The following is a 22601-nucleotide window of genomic DNA, read 5'->3' as shown; positions in this document are numbered from 1 at the left end:
CTCCCCAGACCTTAACCCCATGGATTATTTTGTATGGGGCGCAGTTGAAAAAGACACCAATCGCACTTCCAGTAATACAAAAGCCCAGTTAATGGATAAAATTAAAACAGTTTTTGCGGCCCTTCCCAGGGAGACTGTAGCATCAGCTTGTTCGAGGTTCCGAAGCAGAATTGAAGCTGTGATCGATGCTAATGGTGGTTATTTTGAGTAAATCTTGTTGATAGTATTGTAATTAACTCTGCCTGTAATGTTTTTTTGTCAATTCATTAAATTTAATAGATACAAAGAAGATTTTCTTTTTCCTTACGAAACTGTCAAATTTATCCCGAACACCCTGTAGTTGTAAAGAGAGGAGTATGATGGTGTTGGAGAAACCTTGTGGAAACGTTTTATGTAAGATTATGTTAGACTTTTAGGAAGAAAGTAATGGACTCGACTGTAGTCGACGAGACTGGGGCAACATTTTCCAGGCCTTTCTTGCAGGTTCAAAAGCAGCCAATCTTTAAAACATGCAAGTATGGATTCTCTTCTCCAGGAAACTCTGGTTTTAACTCCGTATTATGAGTGTTAGGATTTAGTACCACGAGATGGCGACAATTTCCTCCCGTACTCTCTCCCCGATACCTCTAAAATCAGTCATAATTCTCTACAGCGTTCTCTGCGTCAGGTATATTCTGACCAGGACTACTTCAGGTAGATCCCCCCCCCCACCACCACCACTCTAGAAACCCAAACATGACATTAATTAATGGATGGTTAAAATCATCTACACTTGTGGTCTAATTGGCATTTCGTTCAGCTAGGGACTTTATTTTCTTGAAATTTAAACCAAAAAGCTGTTTTAAAAAAGGTTACCACGTTAATGTTTTTCTTCTATAAAAACCGACATTATAATTGTTTCTTTAAGCGTTATTTTAAATTTTGAAAACAAAAAGACGTCACGCGGAAAATGTGGCAGTTGTTCCTAAGAAAATCTTCTTAACAAAAAGCCACGTTTGCCAATATTTTTATTATTCCATAGCCATTCACTGGGAAAACAAATCTGTTCTAATATAAAGCTAAACTCGATTTTATCTTTGCTACAATTCAAACAGAATGATTTTGCTGATCATTTAACCTAACCGAACGAATTTTCCACGTGAGATAGCTCAGTCGGTCAACGATGCCTTTGGTTAAAATGAACCTAGGTGCAAATCTGGTCTGTGACGAGAAGAATCATTTTTATGATTTTTTTTTAAATGAAAGTTTGATAGCTGGTCATACAGAATGCAGAGTTTTTCTTCGGAACAAACAAACAAATCTTACAGAGAAAGATATATATTTAACAGACATACAAGTAATGTTCTGGTTTCATATCGTTACTCGCTTCGGTTCTAAATCCAAATAACCAATTTACTTCTCACCTTCGATTTCTTTTGCATGAAAGAAAGAGAAAAACTTTGTTATTGACTTCGTCAGTGTAATAATCCCACAACATGCGATTTTATCTAAATGAGTAGAACAGTAACAGTTCATACACATCACTATATTACAACCTTAAAGGAGAAAGAGTTGATGGCAACGCGTTTTTGATCAGATGCGTATGTAACAGAAGATGGAGATACCACAGTTCGCGATGGTCATTGCTATAACGAATGCTTTATGTCACCGATTAAACTTCTAGTAAGATGATACTCTCACGTGCATTTTATATTATGAAATAGACCTCTCGTTATAACCAAAATATAGTCCTTTGTTTATTTAACATTACTGCATGGGCCTTACGTCCAAAAGCGCTGAAATAATCGGACCTCTCTTTATAGGAAGTATTAGTTACATCGGACGCGTTTGCTATATTTCAGAGTTTATGACTTTAGAAGAGACTATTTGTGGAAAGAAAATAAAATACTCACCAATTTTTTCCATAGTTGTTTCCACAGTTGACATTTGAAATTTCATATGTTCACATAACTTTTCTTACTTTCATGGGTTTGTTTATTATTTATTTTTTTGTTTGTTTTTCGTATATATACATCTTCGTGGCTCAGAAAAGCAATATTATAAGAATCGTCTCCTTTCGCAGGTCAACCCATCTCCGCATGTTCCCGAAATATTCGAAGGACTTCCACAGCTTTCATTCTCGGTCTGAAAATAATTTTTCCAAAGGAATTATTCAAGTACGAAGCATTGATTTCAATCCTCCGCAATATAGTTTGTGGGTAATGCTTACTTTCAAAATGTTGAGAATAAGCATAATTAAATGCATAAGCTTGAATAATAAATTCCTTTGGTATATGACAAACAAAAGATGCTTCGTTAATTAGGACTATTAATTAATCAAGAGTTTTAATAATTTTTCCAGCTTGTTTCCATTGTTTCTCCCCTCCCTTTCCTCGGGCTATTCCCCCCCCCCCCAACACACATACACGCATTCTAGGCATATTCGACAGAATGGGATTTAGCAGGTCCCACAGAGAGAAAGAAAGGCTGTAGGGTATTTCAAAAAATGCGAGCGCGTTCCTTTTGGCACAAAATAGGAAAGTTATTGACTCTTCCAAATTAATTCCTCAATCTAAATTCCAACTCACAGTCAATATTTACCCCAATATTGTCCAATAGTGCAACAAATGTCATACCAGAAACTTCTTATTTTTTAGAATACACGCTTGAAAAGAAATTCAACGGACAACATAGTGTGAGAAACAAACAACCGTGGCGCCCACGTTAATAGCATGTAGGACCACCTTTCGCTGCGATGATTGCAGCAATCGAATGGGGGCATACCTTTCACAGGCGTACGATAGCGATCAATGGGAATTTTGGACCATTTTTCCTGCAGGCATGTAACGAGGTACTGGGCTGTTGTGGGACAGACGTCCCTTGACCTCATTAGTTCATCCTGCAGATGTTCGATGGAGTTAAGATCAGTGCTCTGCGGAGGCCAGTCAAGTCCGATGACGTTCATATCTACAAACCAGGCAGTTGCAGCAGCAGCAACATTAAGACGCGGTGCATAGTCTTGTTGAAAGAGACAATGATCACTTCCGGAGAAAATAGCAAGCATTGCATTGTCCAGAATGTTCAGATACTTCTCAGCGCTCGTTGCACTATAAACAGAGGTCCGAGGCCAAATCATGAAGAAACATCACACCGTAATCTCTGAATTTCATAGTTCACAATCTGGTAAGAGACTGCACCGGCCATCCACCACACCTATCCACGTCCATCTGCTCGATAAAGGGTATAGCGTGATTCGTCGCTGCATAACACAGCTTTACCAAGCTTCCACGTCCCACTGTACACGCTCTTTACACAACTGAAGACGACGCTGCATGTTGGCTATGGCAATGTGAGACATATGTTGAAGTCCTGTTATGGAAACATGTTGTGAGCCTCGGTTCTGAATGTTTTTGTACAGATTCCTGTTCTAGTCGATGCCTGGAACTACACGTTTAACGTGTCGCCGACAAAAGTTTTTTTTTATTTTTTTAAATCATATTATCCTTCGTAAATTCGACGGTTATGTTCAGTGAGTGGTTTGTTATCCGCCGCGGATGGAACTTGCAGTTGACTCTCTGCGCTTCCATCTCAGTAGAGTATTGCTGATTGCTGTCCTGTGATGGCCCAATTTGTCAACAGATTGCCCAACAAATAGGCCTGCAACATGGCATCCTATCACAACGCCTCTCTCAAATTCCGCCAGTTCCTTTCTCGCAGCCATTTTTACACGGACACAGTTGCACTGACTTGAGTGTATCATGCCTCCAATTTATACCGGGTACAAGCACGTTATTCGTTACATGGCACGATGCACCTTGCCCATCGGGGGGGGTGTCAGTTGACTTCTTTCCAAGCAGTGTATATTGATTATGTAAAAAAATTACCTTATACCAGGTTAGCAATTCTATTGATCCTCAGATCTTTCCTATCAAAGATTAGGCTGTGCAAAAATATAAAAAAATCATAAGCTAGCGTTAACTATCTTGTAGTTTCCGATATTATTTTTTCTTTGTGAATATAATATTATATTTATTACTTAAAGTATTACCTTATGTTCCTCCGTTTATTTTAGTATATGTGGATAAACGATGAAACTGAATTCACACAGAAACAATTTATTTTATTCTTCATGCAACTGAGATACAGCTACAAGAAATATTCGCAAGTCTCTAAATGAAAACGCATATCCCTGGGAACATTTCTGGATCTGGTTCTTCTTCGGAGGGGTTCCTTTTAAAGCATACTAAACCTTCTCCACATAATCCATATGAATCACCGAGTCCTCCACATTCTTCATGGTGTGCCTAAAAGCAAAAGAGATCTGTATAAAAAGTTTAAATAAAGAAATGATCACAGACATAAAATGAAGAAAGTATTGGCTTGGCAAACCTTCGTACTTCGCTAACATTCTTGCCATTTTTTATCTTGCTATTTTCATAACAATTGAAACTCAAAAACCTTTTTTTATGCTATACGAACTATATGTTTCCTAATTTTGTAAATAAAATTGCCTAATTGAAACAATCCGATAAATTTTAATATGTAAATATTCAACTTCGTTAAATTTTGAAGGAAGAACTATTGTTATTATAATTTAAACTGTATTATTATTATTATTATTATTATTATTATTACGTAAACCTACAGAGAATCGAAGGACTTATCACGGGAGGGCACACTACTCCACTACATTCAACTCGCCATCTCCTTTATTTGATTCACCACCTACACGACACTACCCTCATCAACACACAATGTCTTCTACTGCCCACCACAAAGAGTATTTTTGTCTGTAAATTGTGTTTTCATGGCCGATTTGGCTGTACGTGTAATGAAAAACCTGACTTTCAGGGGGAGAACAATCCCCTGCTATGAGATCGGCTAACTCACCTTCAGTTGAGAAAAAAAAAAAACAAAAAAAAAAAACTATCAATAAAAGTAATCCAATTATAGCGAAAAAAATAATATGGAATTTCAAATCTTTTGCTAATGAAAACGAAATCATAACGCGAAAAAATCCTTTTTTTTTTTTTTTTCAAATAGCGTTTAATTACTTTTTTAGTCTTTTACCTGAAGGATGAAGATTATCGTACCTTAACGTCTCCACATGACAAATTAATCATTGACCGAGCAGGATTTTATAATTATTTATAAAAAGATAGTTTCAAATCGGCCAGAGTCGAAAATTTTCTATTGCCGATATTTTTTGTACAAAAGTACCAACATTAAATCGCTTGCTTTCAATACAAACAATTTTTCTACAGCATCAGTTCTTGAGAATAAAAGTAAATAAATAAACAAAGAAAGAAAATTACGAATCAAAAATTCAATTTACAGAATTGCAAAACTTAGTTATATAAGATACTCTCTTGTCTTGTCTTAAGCTTTTTCACGAACCATTCAGGTTCTTTAGCTGTGGACTTCACAACCGCGATCGTCTCGAGGATAAGGTGGTTGGCCCTACGCCTTCTGGTGTTTCCTATGTCTGTCGATGTGTGTGTGTGTGTGTTCACAGGGTCGGTTTGTCTGTTCTGGGGACGAAAAACTCGAGTTTTTGGGTGAAAAAAAAATCCTACCTGCGTATGAGACTAGCTGACTCACCTTTAGTCGAAAGAGACCAGATAAAGGTTCCTCACATCGTTTTATTAAAAAATTAAAATTATGATAATAACATATTTAATTATTGTAATGATAACAAGATATAATAATAAAATTACAATGACGAAATAAATTGGAAAAAAACATTCGAAATACTGATAATAATTACTCTCGGGAATTGAATGAAATTTCCTATTTAGAATCACTATAAAATCTGCTGTTGCAGCTGGACTATTTCAATGACAAAACGAAGCAAAATAAAATTATATTTGCAGTAGTAGAAGGATGGATCTGAAACCGATTGAACAGATTTGGCATAATCGGGTCCCGAACCTAGACAATTTAAATTTTATAAGATTTGTTTAAGAAGCAGCAAGAAATATTTGATTATAATTAATTATTTATTTGTAAAAGCATAATGTATTGTTTAATTTTTAAGATTGTTTACGCGCATATATTCCAGATGCCAAAGTATCTTACATTGCGAGCTCCACCAAAACTATTCCAATTGGATCCGGCATTTGCTACAGGCGGGGACTGAGTAGTGGGTAAAAACTTTCTTCATCCCCAGAATGAAATGAAACACATCATGCTTCATACAGTGTAGGTAAATCAGTTATTTAATTGCAAGATCATTAACTAAATGAATGTGTACTTACTTTGGCGCAAACTCTGCAACAGTTGCAAGGATCCATAACGATACCCGCTGTGCAATTGATTGGTTTCTCACATGGTGGTAACTGATCGCATGCAGGACAAGTGAAAGTGAGGATACTGAAAGATAATGTGGGATATAAAATAGAAAAATAATATGTAACAGAATACCTGCAATTTAAACATAAGAAGAAGAAAGTATGAGTGGCAAAATATTTACATTTCGTTCGTTTTTTTTTTCCCCCCACAAAATCTCTATGTTCATTTAAGCCTATGCATTTAAGAACCTCGGTTTCATCAGAAAAATCCAAAAAAAAAAATGAAAGAATGAAAATGCAGTACAATTAATTCAATTATATCAAAAACTGTGTTCGTAAGTTTGCATTCATGTTGGTTTCTCGCAATTATGGTAAACATAATTCTTTATTATATTTTGTAAATTAAAACTTCTTAAATGCATCATTTTGATTCTGAGGTTGGACAAATTCTCCATCTGTCTCCCATTAGCGCAGAAATAGTATCAGAAGCAGACACTGGCTTAAAAAAAAAAAGAAAACAAAAGGTTTAACCAAGTTGCGTGGTTTCCACTACCTACATAGATTCCATATCCAGGAATCCCCATCATGCATTTGTTCCACATCTTCAACAGACACTCGATCACATACTTTACGACTATCAGCTACTGGGCTCCATCCGGATGCCCTAATACAACACGTCATCATTTCCGGAGACAAGTGGCCAGTGTCATAACAGAGACTTATCGAAAAGTATTATTCAGCTTCTAGTCGTTGTAATATAACATAAATTACTGATGTTGTGTGAATTATAGTGTAAATATGTGTACATACAGTATAAAAATATAAATATAAATATAAATATGGATTTGTAAAGATCGGAATACGTACATATGAGACGTAAAAATATAAATACGAATATGAATGTTGATACAAAAAATATAAATATAAATGTTAATCAGTACTTGGAAGCTACATGTAATATATGCATTGTATGCGATGGAGCATGTAGGAATCACACACACACACACACACACACACACACACACACACACACACACACACACACACACACACACACACTTAAAAGAGAATATGTTTCATACTTACAAAGGAATTACTGCACATGAAAGAATAAGCAATTCGAATAGCAGATGTCGATTTGTCCTGTAACAAAAGATGTAATTTAGCACATAAACATACTTCAAGTCACCATAATAAGTAGACTGATTATTAATAATACATAGAAATTAGTTTCATAAAAGATGAATTAGAATATTAAATTCAGATTATTAAACACACACACACATATGCGCGAATTCATAGAAAAATATTTATTAACTGGCTTATATTGCTCTGGATTTCAAGCCAGCATCTTCACAGCACAATTACTCGTTACAACTACTTGTCATGCGAAAAGTATCAAAGGACGCTATTCGAATTGTAACTGACAAAGATCTAAAGTCGTAATTTGGCACCCTCTGAGTTGTAGAGACGAAGATTTTACAGTTATCGGGAGAAGCATAGGGACTCTTTGTCATTGAAGCAATTGCCAAAAGTGCCGGTGTCAGAAGTCCGCTAGTTGCAGAGCACTCAGTTACGAACTTGCCTATCCACGCTTTTGGTTGTTAGACTGAAGCTGAAGATGACGGTTTCTGAAATTTTTGACAGCTTAATGTGATAACAGCCAGTTAATAAATATTTTCAATTTATTTTTAGTTTGTGTGTGTGTGTGTGTGTGTGTGTGTGTGTGTGTGTGTGTGTGTGTGCGTGCGCGCACGTGTGCATTTTAAAACCATGAAAAAGGGGAAAAAAGACGTCCAGCATTAGAGTCATCTAATCTAGAACAAACAGAACTGGCTTCCGGAGTTGTATACAGACTAAAGAAATGGCCTTCTTTGGTGTGAGTATGGATAATCAACCTCCAACTTGTTTCGGTGGCAAATACTAAGAAGGTGCTAGTAGAAGCAGAATAATCATTGAAAAAAAAAAATCGAATTTACTTCAGAAATGACAGAAATCGAGTGCGAGAGGATAAGGTGCACAGTCTACAGCTTCAAAAGTTTCTTTCCGTGTATGGAAAATTGGTACAGCAGTCCAGGATTTAAGAGCATTGTGAACTTGACATTTAACCAGTGTCTGATGTTCGCCACGAAGCAGAAGCCAGTAGATCCCAGCATCTACTGGGGGGATCGCTGCTTAAGCGATCCCCCAATTCTAGTTAATAGGATATCTACGTGAAGAGCACCTGATACAAGGATAACAGAGAAAAGTTCGCGAATTCGAACCTGCAGGATAGGATAGTTTTCTGAAGCAGTGAATGACACCCGTCATTGTCATATAGTAGGTTAATATTACAGAAACAAAGCCTAATTTATGGAAACTTTTTAATTCAAGTTTTACGTACTGTCGAAATAAAAACAACCCCCCCCTTCTCGAAACACACACACACCTACTTTATACCTCGTACTGTACCTATATCATAACTAGTAGCGCAGAGCTAGACATGGTAAGAAATGTTTGATAAAATTAAAAACAATACATACATTTTGATATCTTTTGTTCTAACGACGTGTCTACAGATTTTTTTGGTTCGCAGCTTTACACAGCAGTCTTGTTGTTCTTATATACATATTTCACGAGTAGAATTACTGGCGTTTCAGGTGAGAGTTTGCAACATCCGGCTTTTCTAGGAAACATAGGCTATTATCGGCTTCATGTTATGCGTAAAAATTTCCTGTGACGTTCTTTTGTGTTATTCGATGGGTAGACATACTGTACTTTTATATTTATTCGTGGAAAATTAGTTGCATAATGCATTCAAAAACTTTCAAAACAATCAACAATATTTCAACAAACACACAACAATAAAAAAAAATTCGCTCTCTTGAGAAAAGCTGCCCTTCATAGTACAAGATTTATTATTCGTAAAATTACTCAACAGCAAAAATGACAAAATATTCAAGAAGGAAGCATACCTATAATTAAATATATATATATATATATAAGCAATGATGAAGCACTGCCAGATACATATTTTCAGTTTTCAAAAGATTTTTTTTTATTACTGCAATTACTTCATGGATTAAATTAAGGAAAGAAAAAATGTGAAATTAAAATAGATGTACTGTATTTAATAAAAAGAAGATGCTTGATGTGTTCACATAAAAATACTAGACTGATTAAGTCTCAATTAAAAGTATAATTAAATCAAAATTCTATGATATTAATCATATCCTTTTTTAAGTACTCAGAAAAATTCACAAAATGCGACTTCGCAGCGCAGATGTTGAGAAACCAATACGAAGGTGGTCTGAAAAGTTCTCGGCCTAACAATGAAAAAGTGAATTTATAATTTCAATTATTTTTTATTTTTCAACATAATCTCCCTTAAGACTAATACATTTATTTCAGCGATGCTTGGGCGCTATTATCCCGTCCCTGTAATGGTTCTCAGTAAAAGCTGCAATCACCTCTTGATTCGAAGAAAACCGCTGACCAGCGAAGAAGAGTTTTAGTTTTGGGAAGAGATAGAAGTCAGAGGGAACCAAATCTGGGGAATACGGTGGATGTTCCAACAATTCATAGTACAATCCCTTACTTTTCCCATTGCCAAAACACCATTGTAGGCAGGTGCATTGTCCTGATGAAAGACGATTTTTTTTCTTATGCAAACCGGGTTATTTCTAACGAATATTTTCGTCCAGTCTGGTTAAAAGATCGGAATAATATTTTCCCGGGTTATTATTTTACCTTTTTCAAGATAATTAATAAACAAAATGCCTTTAGCTTCTCAAAACACCGATGCCATGACCTTTCCTGCTGATGGAACCGACTTTGTCTTCTTTGGCGCTGAACAACCGGCTTCTGTCCACTGCTGTGAGGAAGCGAGGCACCCATCTTGCTCAAAGCTTTTTCATATGCAATTCTTCATGCAAAATATAACCTACACGTTCTTTTCAAATGCCTATAGTCTCAGCAATTTCACGAACTTTGACTCGCCGGTCATGCAGTACCATATCGTGCATTTGATCAATGATTTCTGGTGTTGTTACCATTTTCATACGTCCTTCCTTCACGCGGGATCACCTTCAAGGCTGGTACGGCCACGTTTAAATTCGGCAGCCCATTTCGTAATTGTCGAAAACGAAGGAGAAGAGTGCCCATAAACTTGTATGAACTTCGACTGAATTTCTTTTGGGTTTAAACCTTCTTTTACAAAGAATTGTATTATAATAAAACGCACGATACTCAATTTTATCCATACCAAGGGATACAGACAACGCTTTTTCTTCAGACAGTTGTATAAAACAAATTACTTGGTAGAATGACTTGCAATTTCACATGGATGCTTATGACAGATGTATCAACTTAGAAAAAAAATCGTGCAGATAGTTTTACCATCTATGGTCGAGCCCGAGAACTTTTCAGCCCACCCGTACATGAAATTTGCTTTAACACAAATATAAACAGTGTGCACCATCACTTACAGACGGCTAAACCAGGCATGTTATTTCTTATAGAATCTCATCTGAAAGCCTCAATAACTACCCACGACATGACCTCAACTATCTGAAGGACACACATCATAATTACTTTTCTCACTAAGGCGGTCCCAGTATCTCATATCAAACGTCAAAGAAATCGTTTTTTTTTTTTTAATCTACTCTGGCTCAAAATTTCACTGACACACTTTGTTGCATCCATTTTCTATCTTTGTTACTCTCTAAATTCTGATAATCCTATAGAGTTCTTTGATGATTTAATTCAGAAGTTTTATTTTCTGCAGTTAAAGTAACCAAACATTGAGATCACTTTCGCTTTCCACTTCTAGTTTACAACTCAAACTTGTTTCTCTCTAATCCGACTGATTAAACTGGAAGAGATGCCGAAGTATTTGCTGATTGATTTAACACAAATGGCATATCTACCCACCAGAATACCAGATAATACTGACTATCTCTCTCTCTCTCTCCCCACCTTGGAAAAACTCCCTCCAAACATACAGTATATACAGCTCTATCATTAGTAACTCAGACTAATGCTGTCCTCTCTTGATTTTCTACAGACATTCTTTGTCACCTACTATCCATTCTTGCTAGTCATGCTAAGTGAGATGATCCTGTGATTTTTATTCCGCCTTTCCTGGTCTGATTACAGCGTCTATCCTCTTAATTCAAACTTATCTGACCAAATACCCGAAATAATTATTGAGAAATAACAACTAATTAAAATGGATGAATACAAAATTACAGTTTTGCAATCAGTCTTGCACGAAGGACTATAAAATCCAACTCTGAAATGAAGAAATGCAGAAAATTTGCCTCATCAATCGACTGGTGGATTTGTAGTTCCTAGCGAAACTGTTGGGAACAACTATTTTCTGTTTCACCCTACCACCTCTATCACATCCAGATTGGTATTAACATCAGCGATAGAAAAGGCTTATCTTTTGGCATTATTCTTCTCCTAGAGCTCCAGCATAAATGTCCAAGCAGATTATTTCCTCAATATCAAGAACAACTCACTGTATACCTCTTACAGTCTTTCCCAGTGAGTTATCAGTAAAATCTTGAATAGCATAGATACAAGGTTTCTGAAAGCCTGATGTTATTTCTAATTGGGAACAATTTTTTGCTGCAGATAGCCTTTTTTGTGGCATTTATCCTGCAGCTTGAAAGGAAGCCAGCATTCAACTATCCCAAAAAAGGAAGATTATCTTCACCTCATTCCTCTAGAAAATAATGGAAGTCTTTGACATCCAACTTCTCACCTGGAGACCTACCATCATTTAGTCGCGATGAATAGGCGTCTTGCCACTGGCCATCCACAGCATATCTCCTAGCCAGGATAGAAAATATGCTATTATCGCTTCTAACGTTTTTAAGACAATTGGACAGTCTTTAGCACGGAGATCTAGTTACCAAATTACTACTTACGGTGTACTTTCTATTCTTTGCAAATATATCTCTAATTTCCTCTTCGGTTTTTACTGTGTGTCCAGCTAGATGGTCCCCTCCCTTCAGATTTCGCTGCGAATGATGAAGTACCCCAGAGGCTCCGTACGTCCATGAGGTTTTTTTTCCTACATTCACTTAACAAAAATCATATTCAGAGTTTTGTTCATGAATGACAGAACATTTTATTCTTTATACTCATTTGACAACCACGACTAAAATATTCCAAGCTTCAAGATCTTCCATAAATAATGTTCGAAATCGATTCCCTTGATATTCTTCGGGATATTTTGGTAGTGTCCCACAAGAATTCTACCAAAACAGTGCTCTCTTATATCTAGTAAGAAATATCTCTTATTTCTTAGTTCTGGTTCTCTCACGACTCTACCATTTCTCCCTTACTTCACAGCTTCATACCTGACTATTATAATCGATTATTGACTTTACCTTTAAGGTGTTGAAAGAAATGAAGTTACCAGAGGATCTGGAAGAATGGTGGGACTTTAATAGTCGGAATATTAGAAAAATTGGAGAAGAGGTGCTTGGTATAACATCAGGAAAGGGACCGCCTGAGGATAAGGAGGCATGGTGGTGGAATAAGGAGGTGCCGTTGGAGATCAAGGAAAAGAAAGAGGCAAAGAAAAAATGGGACATGACTGGAACTAGAGCCGACAAGGAGGCATATAGATTAGCGAAGAAAAATTCAAAGAGAGCTGTGGCAAGGGCGAAAGCGAGGGCAGTTGATGAGGTTTATGAAGAACTGGAGAGAAACGGTGGTGAAGCTCAGTTGTTGAGAATAGCGAAAGCCAGAGATAAGGCCTCGAAAGACATAACATCAGTCAAACAGATAAAGGATGCCTCAGGAGTAGTATTATACCTAGGGAAGTGTGGAAATGTTTGGGCAGTGAGGGCGTGGATATGTTATGGGATCTGATGAGGAAAATAGCCCAACAGGAAAAGATACCAGAGGAATGGAGGAAAAGTATTCTCGTCCCAATCTACAAAGGAAGAGGAGATTTCAAGACTGTGGCAACTATAGAGGAATCACGCTGATGTCACACACACTGAAGATATGGGAAAGAGTAATTGAAGGAAGGATACGGCAGGAAACGAAAATTGGTGAGGAGCAGTTTGGATTTATGCCAGGAAGAGGGACAACGGATGCGATATTTACGCTAAGGCGATTGATGGAGAAATATAGAGAGATGCAAGTAGATCTGCACATGGTGTTTATAGACCTGGAAAAGGCATACGACAGAGTGGCCAGGCAGGAGGTATGGGAGTGTCGGAGAAGTACGTGAGGTTGGTGGAGATGTATGAGGGAACAAAAACTCCAGTCAGGTCTAGTGTCGGCATGACAGAAGGGTTCCCCATTGTCGTAGGGCTACACCAAAGGTCAGCTCTGAGCCCCTACCTCTTTGACCTGGTCATGGATGTACTAGTGGAGGATGTCAAGAAGGGGGTACCATGGAGCATGCTGTTTGCCGACGACATTGTTCTATGCGAATCATCCTGAGAGAAGCTTGAAAATACCCTGGAAGAGTGGAGAAAAGCATTGGAAGAGAGAGGCACGAGAATTAACCGGGTGAAGACTGAATATATGTCAATGGGGAGTGACAAGTATATGGTCATACGACTCCAGGGTGAAAGGCTAATTTCAGGGAAGAAATTCAAGTACCTTGGGTCGGTTGTCGAGAGGAATAGTGACTTGGATGAGGAAATATAGCACCGAATAACATGCGGTTGGATGAATTGGAGGAAGATGAGCGGGGTCCTGTGTGACAAGAGAGTGAGTTGTAAGAGGAAAGGAAAGCTGTATAAGATGGTGGTGAGGCTGGCGATGCTCCATGGTGTGGAGACGTGGCCTATAACTTCAGGAGAGGAAGATGGAGGTAGCGGAGATGCGGATGTTGAGATGGATGAGTGGTGTGACAAAGGACAGGATAAGGAATGACTACATCAGAGGGAAGGTTAAGGTGGGACCAACTGGCAAGAAGATACAAGAAAGTAGGCTGAAGTTGTTTGGACATGTAGAGAGGAAGGGTGAGGAGTATGTTGGTAAAAGAGTGGAGTATGTGGAGTTGGAGGGAAGGAGGAAAAGAGGCAGGCCCAAGCTCAGGTGGAGGGATAAGGTGACAGAGGATCTTAGGGAGAAAGGATGGAGTCCGAAGGACGCCCTGGACCGGAGAACTTGGAAGAGGAAGGTTAAAGATCGGTGCGCCGACCCCGTTTAACATGGGATAAAGCATAGTGAAAGAAGAAGATTGACTTTACCTTTCTACCAGATTCTACTCTGGTGTAAATCTACGTCTTTGTGTAAAAAAAAATTGGTATTTGTGATTATTTGATTGTTATCAAAGCAAACGACTAGCCATATTTTCCAATTATTTGTATTTCTTAGTCATTTTTTTTCCAATTACATTTCGATACAGTTTTGGTCTGTTTCCTACTATTGACTTGAAATCTCCCCTGGGAGGATGTTCTTAACAAAAGTTGCGTCACATATGTTTTGCATTTGTTCAAAACGTACACGAGTCTCATTTTCAGTTGGCCCGTGTGTTATAATCATGGTAAATCCGACATTTTCCTTACAATAATCGTCATTAAAAGCTCACTGATTAATTTCTAGTCTTGAATATGATCCGGTTGAACTTCTGTTACTTGATTAAGCAATACCAGCTTTTGCTCGTTTGTTTTTGATATCCCACTAAACAACATAAATCGCTAGCATTTCACATCCTTGCCTGTAATAATATATTGTAACATAAACATTATAATGTAATAATGTTTATACCGGAGAGATCGGGTACATAGTTCTTTGTCTCAGATAACGTTCACGTGATCATTACCGTGATTACAATATCTCCATATCCGATCAGTGATATAAAATCACAAAGGTTTATAAAAATAAAATAAAATAAAAAAAACAACGCAGCAAATAGCAAAAATCTGTAACTGAAATATCATTGCATACCATTTATTGCATACTTTGTTTAGTTTGATAATATTTACGAGAGGAGTCTGGAAAGTTCTGATAAACACCTAGAACAAAAACGATATTAAAGCAACTGATATCACCACAAGAAAGAACATAATAGTACAGTTATGAAGGCAACTTATGTTCTTATATCCTCGTATGTTCCTTGTTGTGGTAATATCAGTTGTTTTAATACCATTTTTGTTCTAGGTGTTTAACAGAACTTTCCAGTCCCCACCCCCCATATATTCATATTATTTCAGGTTTCTCATTTATACTTTATCTCATTATACATTTTTGGTTTATCACTTCCTTCTCATTTTATGTTGATTTTAGATCGTATTATTAAATTTAATACTCAAAACTTTTCAGAAATTAAATTAGAAGATACTACAAAATTATTATCATCTTTTCTTTTAATGATGGTGAGGTATGTCTGCACATTAATGTATCTTTCAAAACATACTCTGAGTAAACTTTAAATTATTACATTTAATATAGTTTTGCACCACTATTATTATTATTAAGAGAGACCTCCAGGGAGTCAGAGACTTGCTAACCAAATATTTAATATCTGTTTGGAACAATCTCAGCACCGATGTAATATAAATATGCAATATAGGAAAAATTAAGTCAAATAAAGTGATATCTAGAGCGGATACACTCCTTTCAAAACGGTTCTAGGTTCAATTGTCCGTGATAAAGAATTGTATCGCTACAAGAACGATGAATACAAACTTGACCATTCTTTTATGATTGTCTACAATTATTTTCTTACTTCTTAGAGTTAAAAATCCGTATGACTTCGGTCTAGTAAGTGTTCAAATGAATATTATCATCACTCGGTTATTTCTTTTCTTTTAATCTGCCATTTAAGACGAAACATTTCAAATGACTGCAGTATTATGTAGATATTTCACTTGTTCTTCGTCTTGTGTAGAATAAGAGCGAAATGCTTATTGACTGATAATGACTAGTAGTCAACCAGATAGGAACGAGTGAACTAGTGATCGTTACTGATTAATCGTTCAATGACAGGAAAAATAGAACATGGTTACGTTCTTGAGAAATGGGCTGTGACATTATCCACTCGATTGTTAAGGCATGATTTTAGCAAATCCAATTGCTTGCAAGATTGGAATGCGGAGGATCACTTTTCTGAGTAGAGGGACAAATTAGTTGCTATCATTACACATCCAGGGATATCTATATATCCATCAATGAATTTTTCAAATTAAATTCATGAGCATTGTGTTATATGTCAAAACTAATTTGTGATAACAGAAACTTAGGCCAAAGTCTTAGCAAGTTTCCTGGTTTCTACATTCTCTTAATAATTTAGGAACGAACATTTCGTTTCTCTTTGAAACGAAATACGCATTTAAGTTTCTTCGTATTCTGTCGCCATCTTGGTAGATGGTGTTTTCATTCTGGTAATTTCAAGAAAACCAATTCTGTTTAGGACTTAAGATATCAATTATTATTATTTTTTAATTTCATGTTTTATTTAATTAATATATTTTTGTGTTCTACAGTTTTAAACGTTATCATGGGCTGAGCAATAAAATTGGTTTCGGCTTGAATTTTGTTAATTAAATTGCTATAAGTCCAGAAATATGCAAAGAAAACTGGACTAAATGATCTAGTTTTCACATTTCATTCAATCTTTTATGGATTTCATGAACTAAATTAAGGTTTAGGACTAAATGTTATTTATATCATACATTTTTGTCTAGTTAAAGGTGTTTTCTAAGTGAGCTTAAAAATATCAGTAGAATTTCTACTGATGCATTTAAATAAGAACAGTATCAAACTATAGTAAAATATATTTAACATGAAAACGGTCCAAACTCTGGACCTATAGGTACATACAGTATGTCGATCTTTGCATTTATTATATTCAAGCATTTACAATAAGGTGACTACATTGACATATTCTCGTCCCCTGGTTCGGATACTAATGAAAATCAATCATGGATTGGCCAGCTATCTGAGATTGGCTAAGGGGTGGAGATTTGCTCTCCCCCACTTTCCCAATTTGTAGGACTAAACGGCCTCGCATACTCCTTTGGGAGAATAAAAGGTGTCAGTGAATTTATTTAATGTTATTTTGTTGCATCTGTGTTTTCTTAAAATATCTTGCCTATATTTTTTTATTAATTAAAAAACATATTTCGTCCACTCCGCAGCTATTCACTAGCTGGCAAAATTAACAAAAATATACATATTTTTTAAAGCAAAATAGCATGTAAAACAAAAACTAAGTAAAAAAATTTAGTAGCAAAATTTCTTTCATTGCTAGCATTGAGAATGCTTGAAGTACTGGATAGCTTCATTTTTTTCTAAATGCAACATATAGATCTATTGGTGTATAACGTTTCGCCATCACATTGGATGAAGCTAGTTTACTATCCATATGAATGTTATATTTATCAACATATTTCTTTATTTCCTCTCTAATTTCCTCCAGTTCTTGCTTTAAACTGTCAAGAGAATTTGTAATCTGAAAGAAAAGAAACGATCATTAAAATTTAATCGCAGAATCAAGAATTATGAATCTGTGTGGCCAAATATAACAATAAAGCAATATTGATTATTGTTTTTAGAAGCGATACTCAGTACTGATGTGCCGCCGTAGTTCAATACTTCAATACAATACAATAGTTCAATACTTCAGTCGTTATCGACGATACCTTTGGATGGAGAGATATGGTTGAATCCTATCTTTTCAACTAAATGTGAGTTAGTCGGTCTCACAGGGAAGTAGAAGTTTTCCTTTCGTTCTTCCCACCAAACAGCAAAACAGAACAGAAGAACACTCGCAATTATCATATATAATATACTGTCTCTTATTTTGCTTGTTTCGGCTCTAATTCTAAAGAATAACAAATATGCTTCACAGAAATCAAACCTAAGAATCGCAACATAGACAATACTTGAAGAATATAAATTATGGCAGATAATAACGCTTAGTTGAGTAAAATAGCATGCGATTGTCCGAGTTGGAAACATACCTGCAAATGCTTCTTGAGAATGATGTTAAAGAAATGATTACAACCGACTTCTTAATGCTGTCTTAAACTCAGCGAGGTTCAATACTCTAAATTTTATATTCAATACGACCTTATTCAACAAAAAAGCATTATAGTATCAATTTCTCAGTTATTTTAACCCCCTCTTACTTCCCTGAAACATATTTAGTAGGATGCATCTGATGATGCATTCCACTAAATATATTTCATATATTTAGTGGAATACAGGTACAAACGTGGTACAAAAGCGGAATACTAACGGATACAAGGTAGAGTTTATTATTATAATCGAGATTATTAAAATGTTTCTGATTTTTAAGCTGATGTGTCATGTTTTCACATTTCAACCTCATTTCATAGCTAAGCGTGACTTTGCAAATTTAGTTGGCAAAAATAAAAACTTTTTATTTAGTTTTTTTATAGTCAGTTTTATGATTTGGAAATCATAAAACTGACTATAAAATAAATGAATATATTACAAAGAAATCAATATACTATTAACTTTGTAATAATTAACGTTCTAATAGCTGTGTAGCTCAGTGGAAGTGGCTTGCATCCTCTGCGCTATGCCACCAGAAAATAGACTTAAGTTCAAGTCGTTGCCGACTGGAGGAACTTTTTCTAAACCTTTCTTCGACCGGTTCCCGAGTTAGTCGATCTCTCGCACGAGAAAGCGGATTTTTTCTCCCGAAAACTCGGTTTATTCGTCCCATAAACTCAAGAAAATTGACCGTAGAACCCACATCATTTTGGACAGTAACACATCTTGTTAGGATTAGGTAACAAGATGGCAGCACTTGTTTGTCCGTCTCTTCCTCGGTTGCCGCTTATAATTAGTGATAGTCATGTGCCAGCTATCTCTGATTGGCTACCAATAGAGATTGCACTATCCACTCAGTTTTCAAAAAGCTAGATAGGGTTAAAAGGCCTTGCCTACTCCCTGTAAGGGAATAAAAGGCATTAGTTGTTTATATATCATTTAGTTTAACTTTCTAATAGTATTCACAGTGAATTTATTATTAATCTGCATGCACATACACACACACACACACACACACATCAACGACTAGAAAAAGGTTTTAAAATGTTAAGTCGTCTTTAGTGCAAGTAAATTCTGGTTTATCCGCAACGAGCAAAATCAACAGTAGAACACATACAAATATCAATATGATAAAGAACTGGAAATGGGGCAGTTCAAATAGGTTTATAGTGGAAGACAGTCAAATAAATTTTCTAATCTTCATGTATACTGTGTCTCCTTCTGGACAGTTTTGTATGTTTTAACAAAACTGCTACCATCTCCATATACAGTGTTATTATCGGCTATATCGCCATTCTATTTAAGTCATTCAGATATTCCTCCTTGTATCACGAAGGAAATCCAATCCAGCATAGCATAGTGAAGCTATAAACATAATCTGTTGAAATTACAAAATTTGTGCTTCTAAATCATTGAATAGTATTTTTTAATCCCTCTTGCTTCTCTGAAACATATTTAGTAGGATGCATTCCATTAAATATATGATGTATTACATTAGGTAAGTAGGATGCATTACATTAAATTATATATTAAATTCCATTAAATATATAAATCCATTAAATATAATATATTTAATGGATTTCCACTAAATATAAACTCTATATTTAGTGGAAATATGAAAGAGGGATGCAAAAACTTCCATGTACTTCCAACTTGCTCCTAAGAGCTTGCTCCTAACACTGAAGACAATAATAGACTGCTAATATTCATTGAAGGATAAGTTACTACATACAACGTAATATTCAGTGACGGTTTTCAGTTTACTGTTGGAACATACTCCAGAAATGATCATTAAAAAGTTAAGAAAGACCTAAGTATTCAAAAGTAATATATTTAAAGACAGGGGAAAAAAATTGAAACGTTAACAGTGAAATAATATACCAAAATAAATAAAATAAAATAAAATAAAATAAAATAACAAACCTTCTCCTTAGCTATCAGAAGTTGAGGATATACGTCTTTTACTTTACTTTTTATAAGTACATCATCAACCAACCTGAAGCATGTAATCTCATGTCTGCTACTCTTAAGATAATCGCCTACAATTCTGGAAAAGATATACAAATTTTATCTCTTTGTTATTTGTAGCACTCTAACAGATTTTTCTGTTGTTTTTTTTTTTTCAATACTTAATGCGGTTTATTATTGCACTGAATTTCTTAAGGTTGGAAGTGCGTTTTTTGAGTTTTTTTACTCATGTTTTTCAATTTTTGGAAACAGAAATAATCATTTATAAAATCCTCTGTTTTAAACTGTATATTTAAATTTGTATTCTCTTTTAGTTTATTTTTTACTTCAATAAATTATTTTCTTTTTTCTCAAGAAAGAAACTGAATCGAGAAACTTTTCTCTTGATTCAGAAAACAGTTCACAACACATTCTCAATATTTTAAAACAATAAGGAATTGGGTTACAATTTCAACAGCTGCAATTATTTCCATATAGTTAACAGAATGAGAAGTAAAAAAAAAAAATAATAATCCGTTTATTTCTCAAAGAAAATAGTGGATCTCCTCCAGCCCTAACTAAATTTTGAACAACACTTGTGAAGATAAATAGTAACTTTATCACGCAAAGAATAGAATTATAGACCACCTTTATGATGAGACCGGCAGGAAATTGGTTGAATGAAAGAAAACAAGGAGTGATGTCTAGAGTAGAGTCTTCAAAAATCCAGGGTGTACAGAGCATAGTACCACAGGATTCCGTGTTGTTTATTATAGTCATAAATAGGCTGACCATACGTCCCGATTTGATCGGACGGTCTAGGTTTGAAGGTCCTGTCCCGGTCGATTTGTGAACTGTCCCGGGAAAAGATAATATTACATATTATTACTATTGCAATTGTACATTAATATGAGTGGGAGGGAAGTAAAAACAGAAAAACAAATAAGTTTATAAAAATAACGATGCTGCGCTAAACTCTAGAATATGTGTAATCGATCTGCATCAAGCCACTTCGATTGTGGCTAGACCACTACTAACTATAAAATTATGCGCACGCAGAATCTATACAGGTGTGCAAATCATGTGTCCATAATATAGCGTTGTACGTGTTTACAACGCTGTTCGTCCATTTCAGTAGTAATTCAAATGCTGTTCACGACGTGAACTTGACTTGAATCGGACCCATAGTAATTGATGAACTCTATAAGGACTTAGAGAAATGTAGTTTTGTCACAATTACTGTCTACTAAAATTGTTGGATTCTGTGGCGATAATTGCAACACCAACTTTGGAGGTGTAAAACGCCAAGGTGAAAATAATGTTTTCGCACGTTTGAAGAAAGACTTGGGGAGAAACATTATTGGTGTTGGCTTTGGAGCACACATTGTCCACAATTGTCTACAAACTGCAGTAGATGTTCTTCCAATAGACATTGACGCTTTGATCGTTATATACATCGTAAGTATACAAGTATTTTTACATTTATACCGTTCGCGTATCTCAGCTGAAAGATTTTTGTGACTTTGCGGAAGTGAAATATAGGAAATTACTGAAACATGGAAATACAAGCATCCCGGTTTGGGAAAATCAAAATATGGTCAGCGTAGTCATAAATGAGCTAGGTTCAAACATAAAAAATAAAAAAATCATCTAACGTCTTTATTCCGATATAGGGAGTAGGCGATGCCGTTTTAGCCCTCTAACTTTTGGAGACTGAGTGAGCAGTTCAATCTCCACTGGTACCCAATCAGAAATAGCTGGCCCAAGGCTCTCACTAATTAAACGGTACCTAGTGAAGAGAAAAAATACAATATAATGTCTGAAATAGTGTGGGTTCTAGGTTGATTTTCTTGAGTTTATGGGACGAAAAAACCCGCTTGCCCATGCCAGAGATCGACCAACTCGGGAATCGGTCGAAAAAAGGCTTACAAAAATTTCCTCTAGTCACCGACTAGACGAAACTTCCTTCGTGCGGTCAAGCGCTGTGGTGTGCAACCGCCACATCCACTGAGCTACATAGGCTCTTAGGCTCAAACATTAAGGGTAAAATTTCTTCCTTTGCCGATGATGTAAAGCTGGGCATCGTAGTCAATTGTTTGTACAACAAATAATTCAAGGACAATCTTAAGATATTGGAAAAGTGGAAGGAAATATCGGGTTTAAAATTTAATGTGAGCCAATGCACAATTTTGATTCACGAAGAACATACTATTAGATAGATATAAACTAAATAAACAGTCATTAAAAAAGTTGATGAATACAAAAATTTTAACATTTTGTTTGATACCTAGTTTTGGTTCGAAATCATATGGGTAAGACAAGTAGTAAAGTTCGGCAGATTGATTAGTTAAAAGAAACCATATTAATAGGAGAAAGAAAGTAATGCTACCATTATATAAGTCT

General features: G+C 35.7%; 1 protein-coding gene across 1 annotated transcript; it reads right to left on the bottom strand.

Annotated features, from left to right (window-relative positions):
• Window positions 1-4080: 4080 nt before the first annotated feature.
• LOC150108252 (venom protein 302-like) lies at window positions 4081-8921 on the bottom strand. Its single transcript, XM_090415701.1, has 4 exons — window positions 8792-8921; window positions 7356-7412; window positions 6237-6351; window positions 4081-4283 (listed from the first exon to the last, which is right to left on the bottom strand). Coding segments are annotated over exons 1-4 (309 nt in total). The 5' UTR covers window positions 8794-8921; the 3' UTR covers window positions 4081-4148.
• Window positions 8922-22601: the final 13680 nt, after the last annotated feature.

The sequence above is a fragment of the Typopeltis vanoorti genome, chromosome 3 (genome assembly GCF_054136105.1).
Source record: "Typopeltis vanoorti isolate ZY-2024b chromosome 3, IOZ_Tvanoo_1.0, whole genome shotgun sequence".
Lineage (NCBI taxonomy): Eukaryota > Metazoa > Arthropoda > Arachnida > Uropygi > Thelyphonidae > Typopeltis > Typopeltis vanoorti.
Note: the sequence above shows the minus strand (reverse complement) of the source record. Positions and strands in the feature narration are given on the sequence as shown.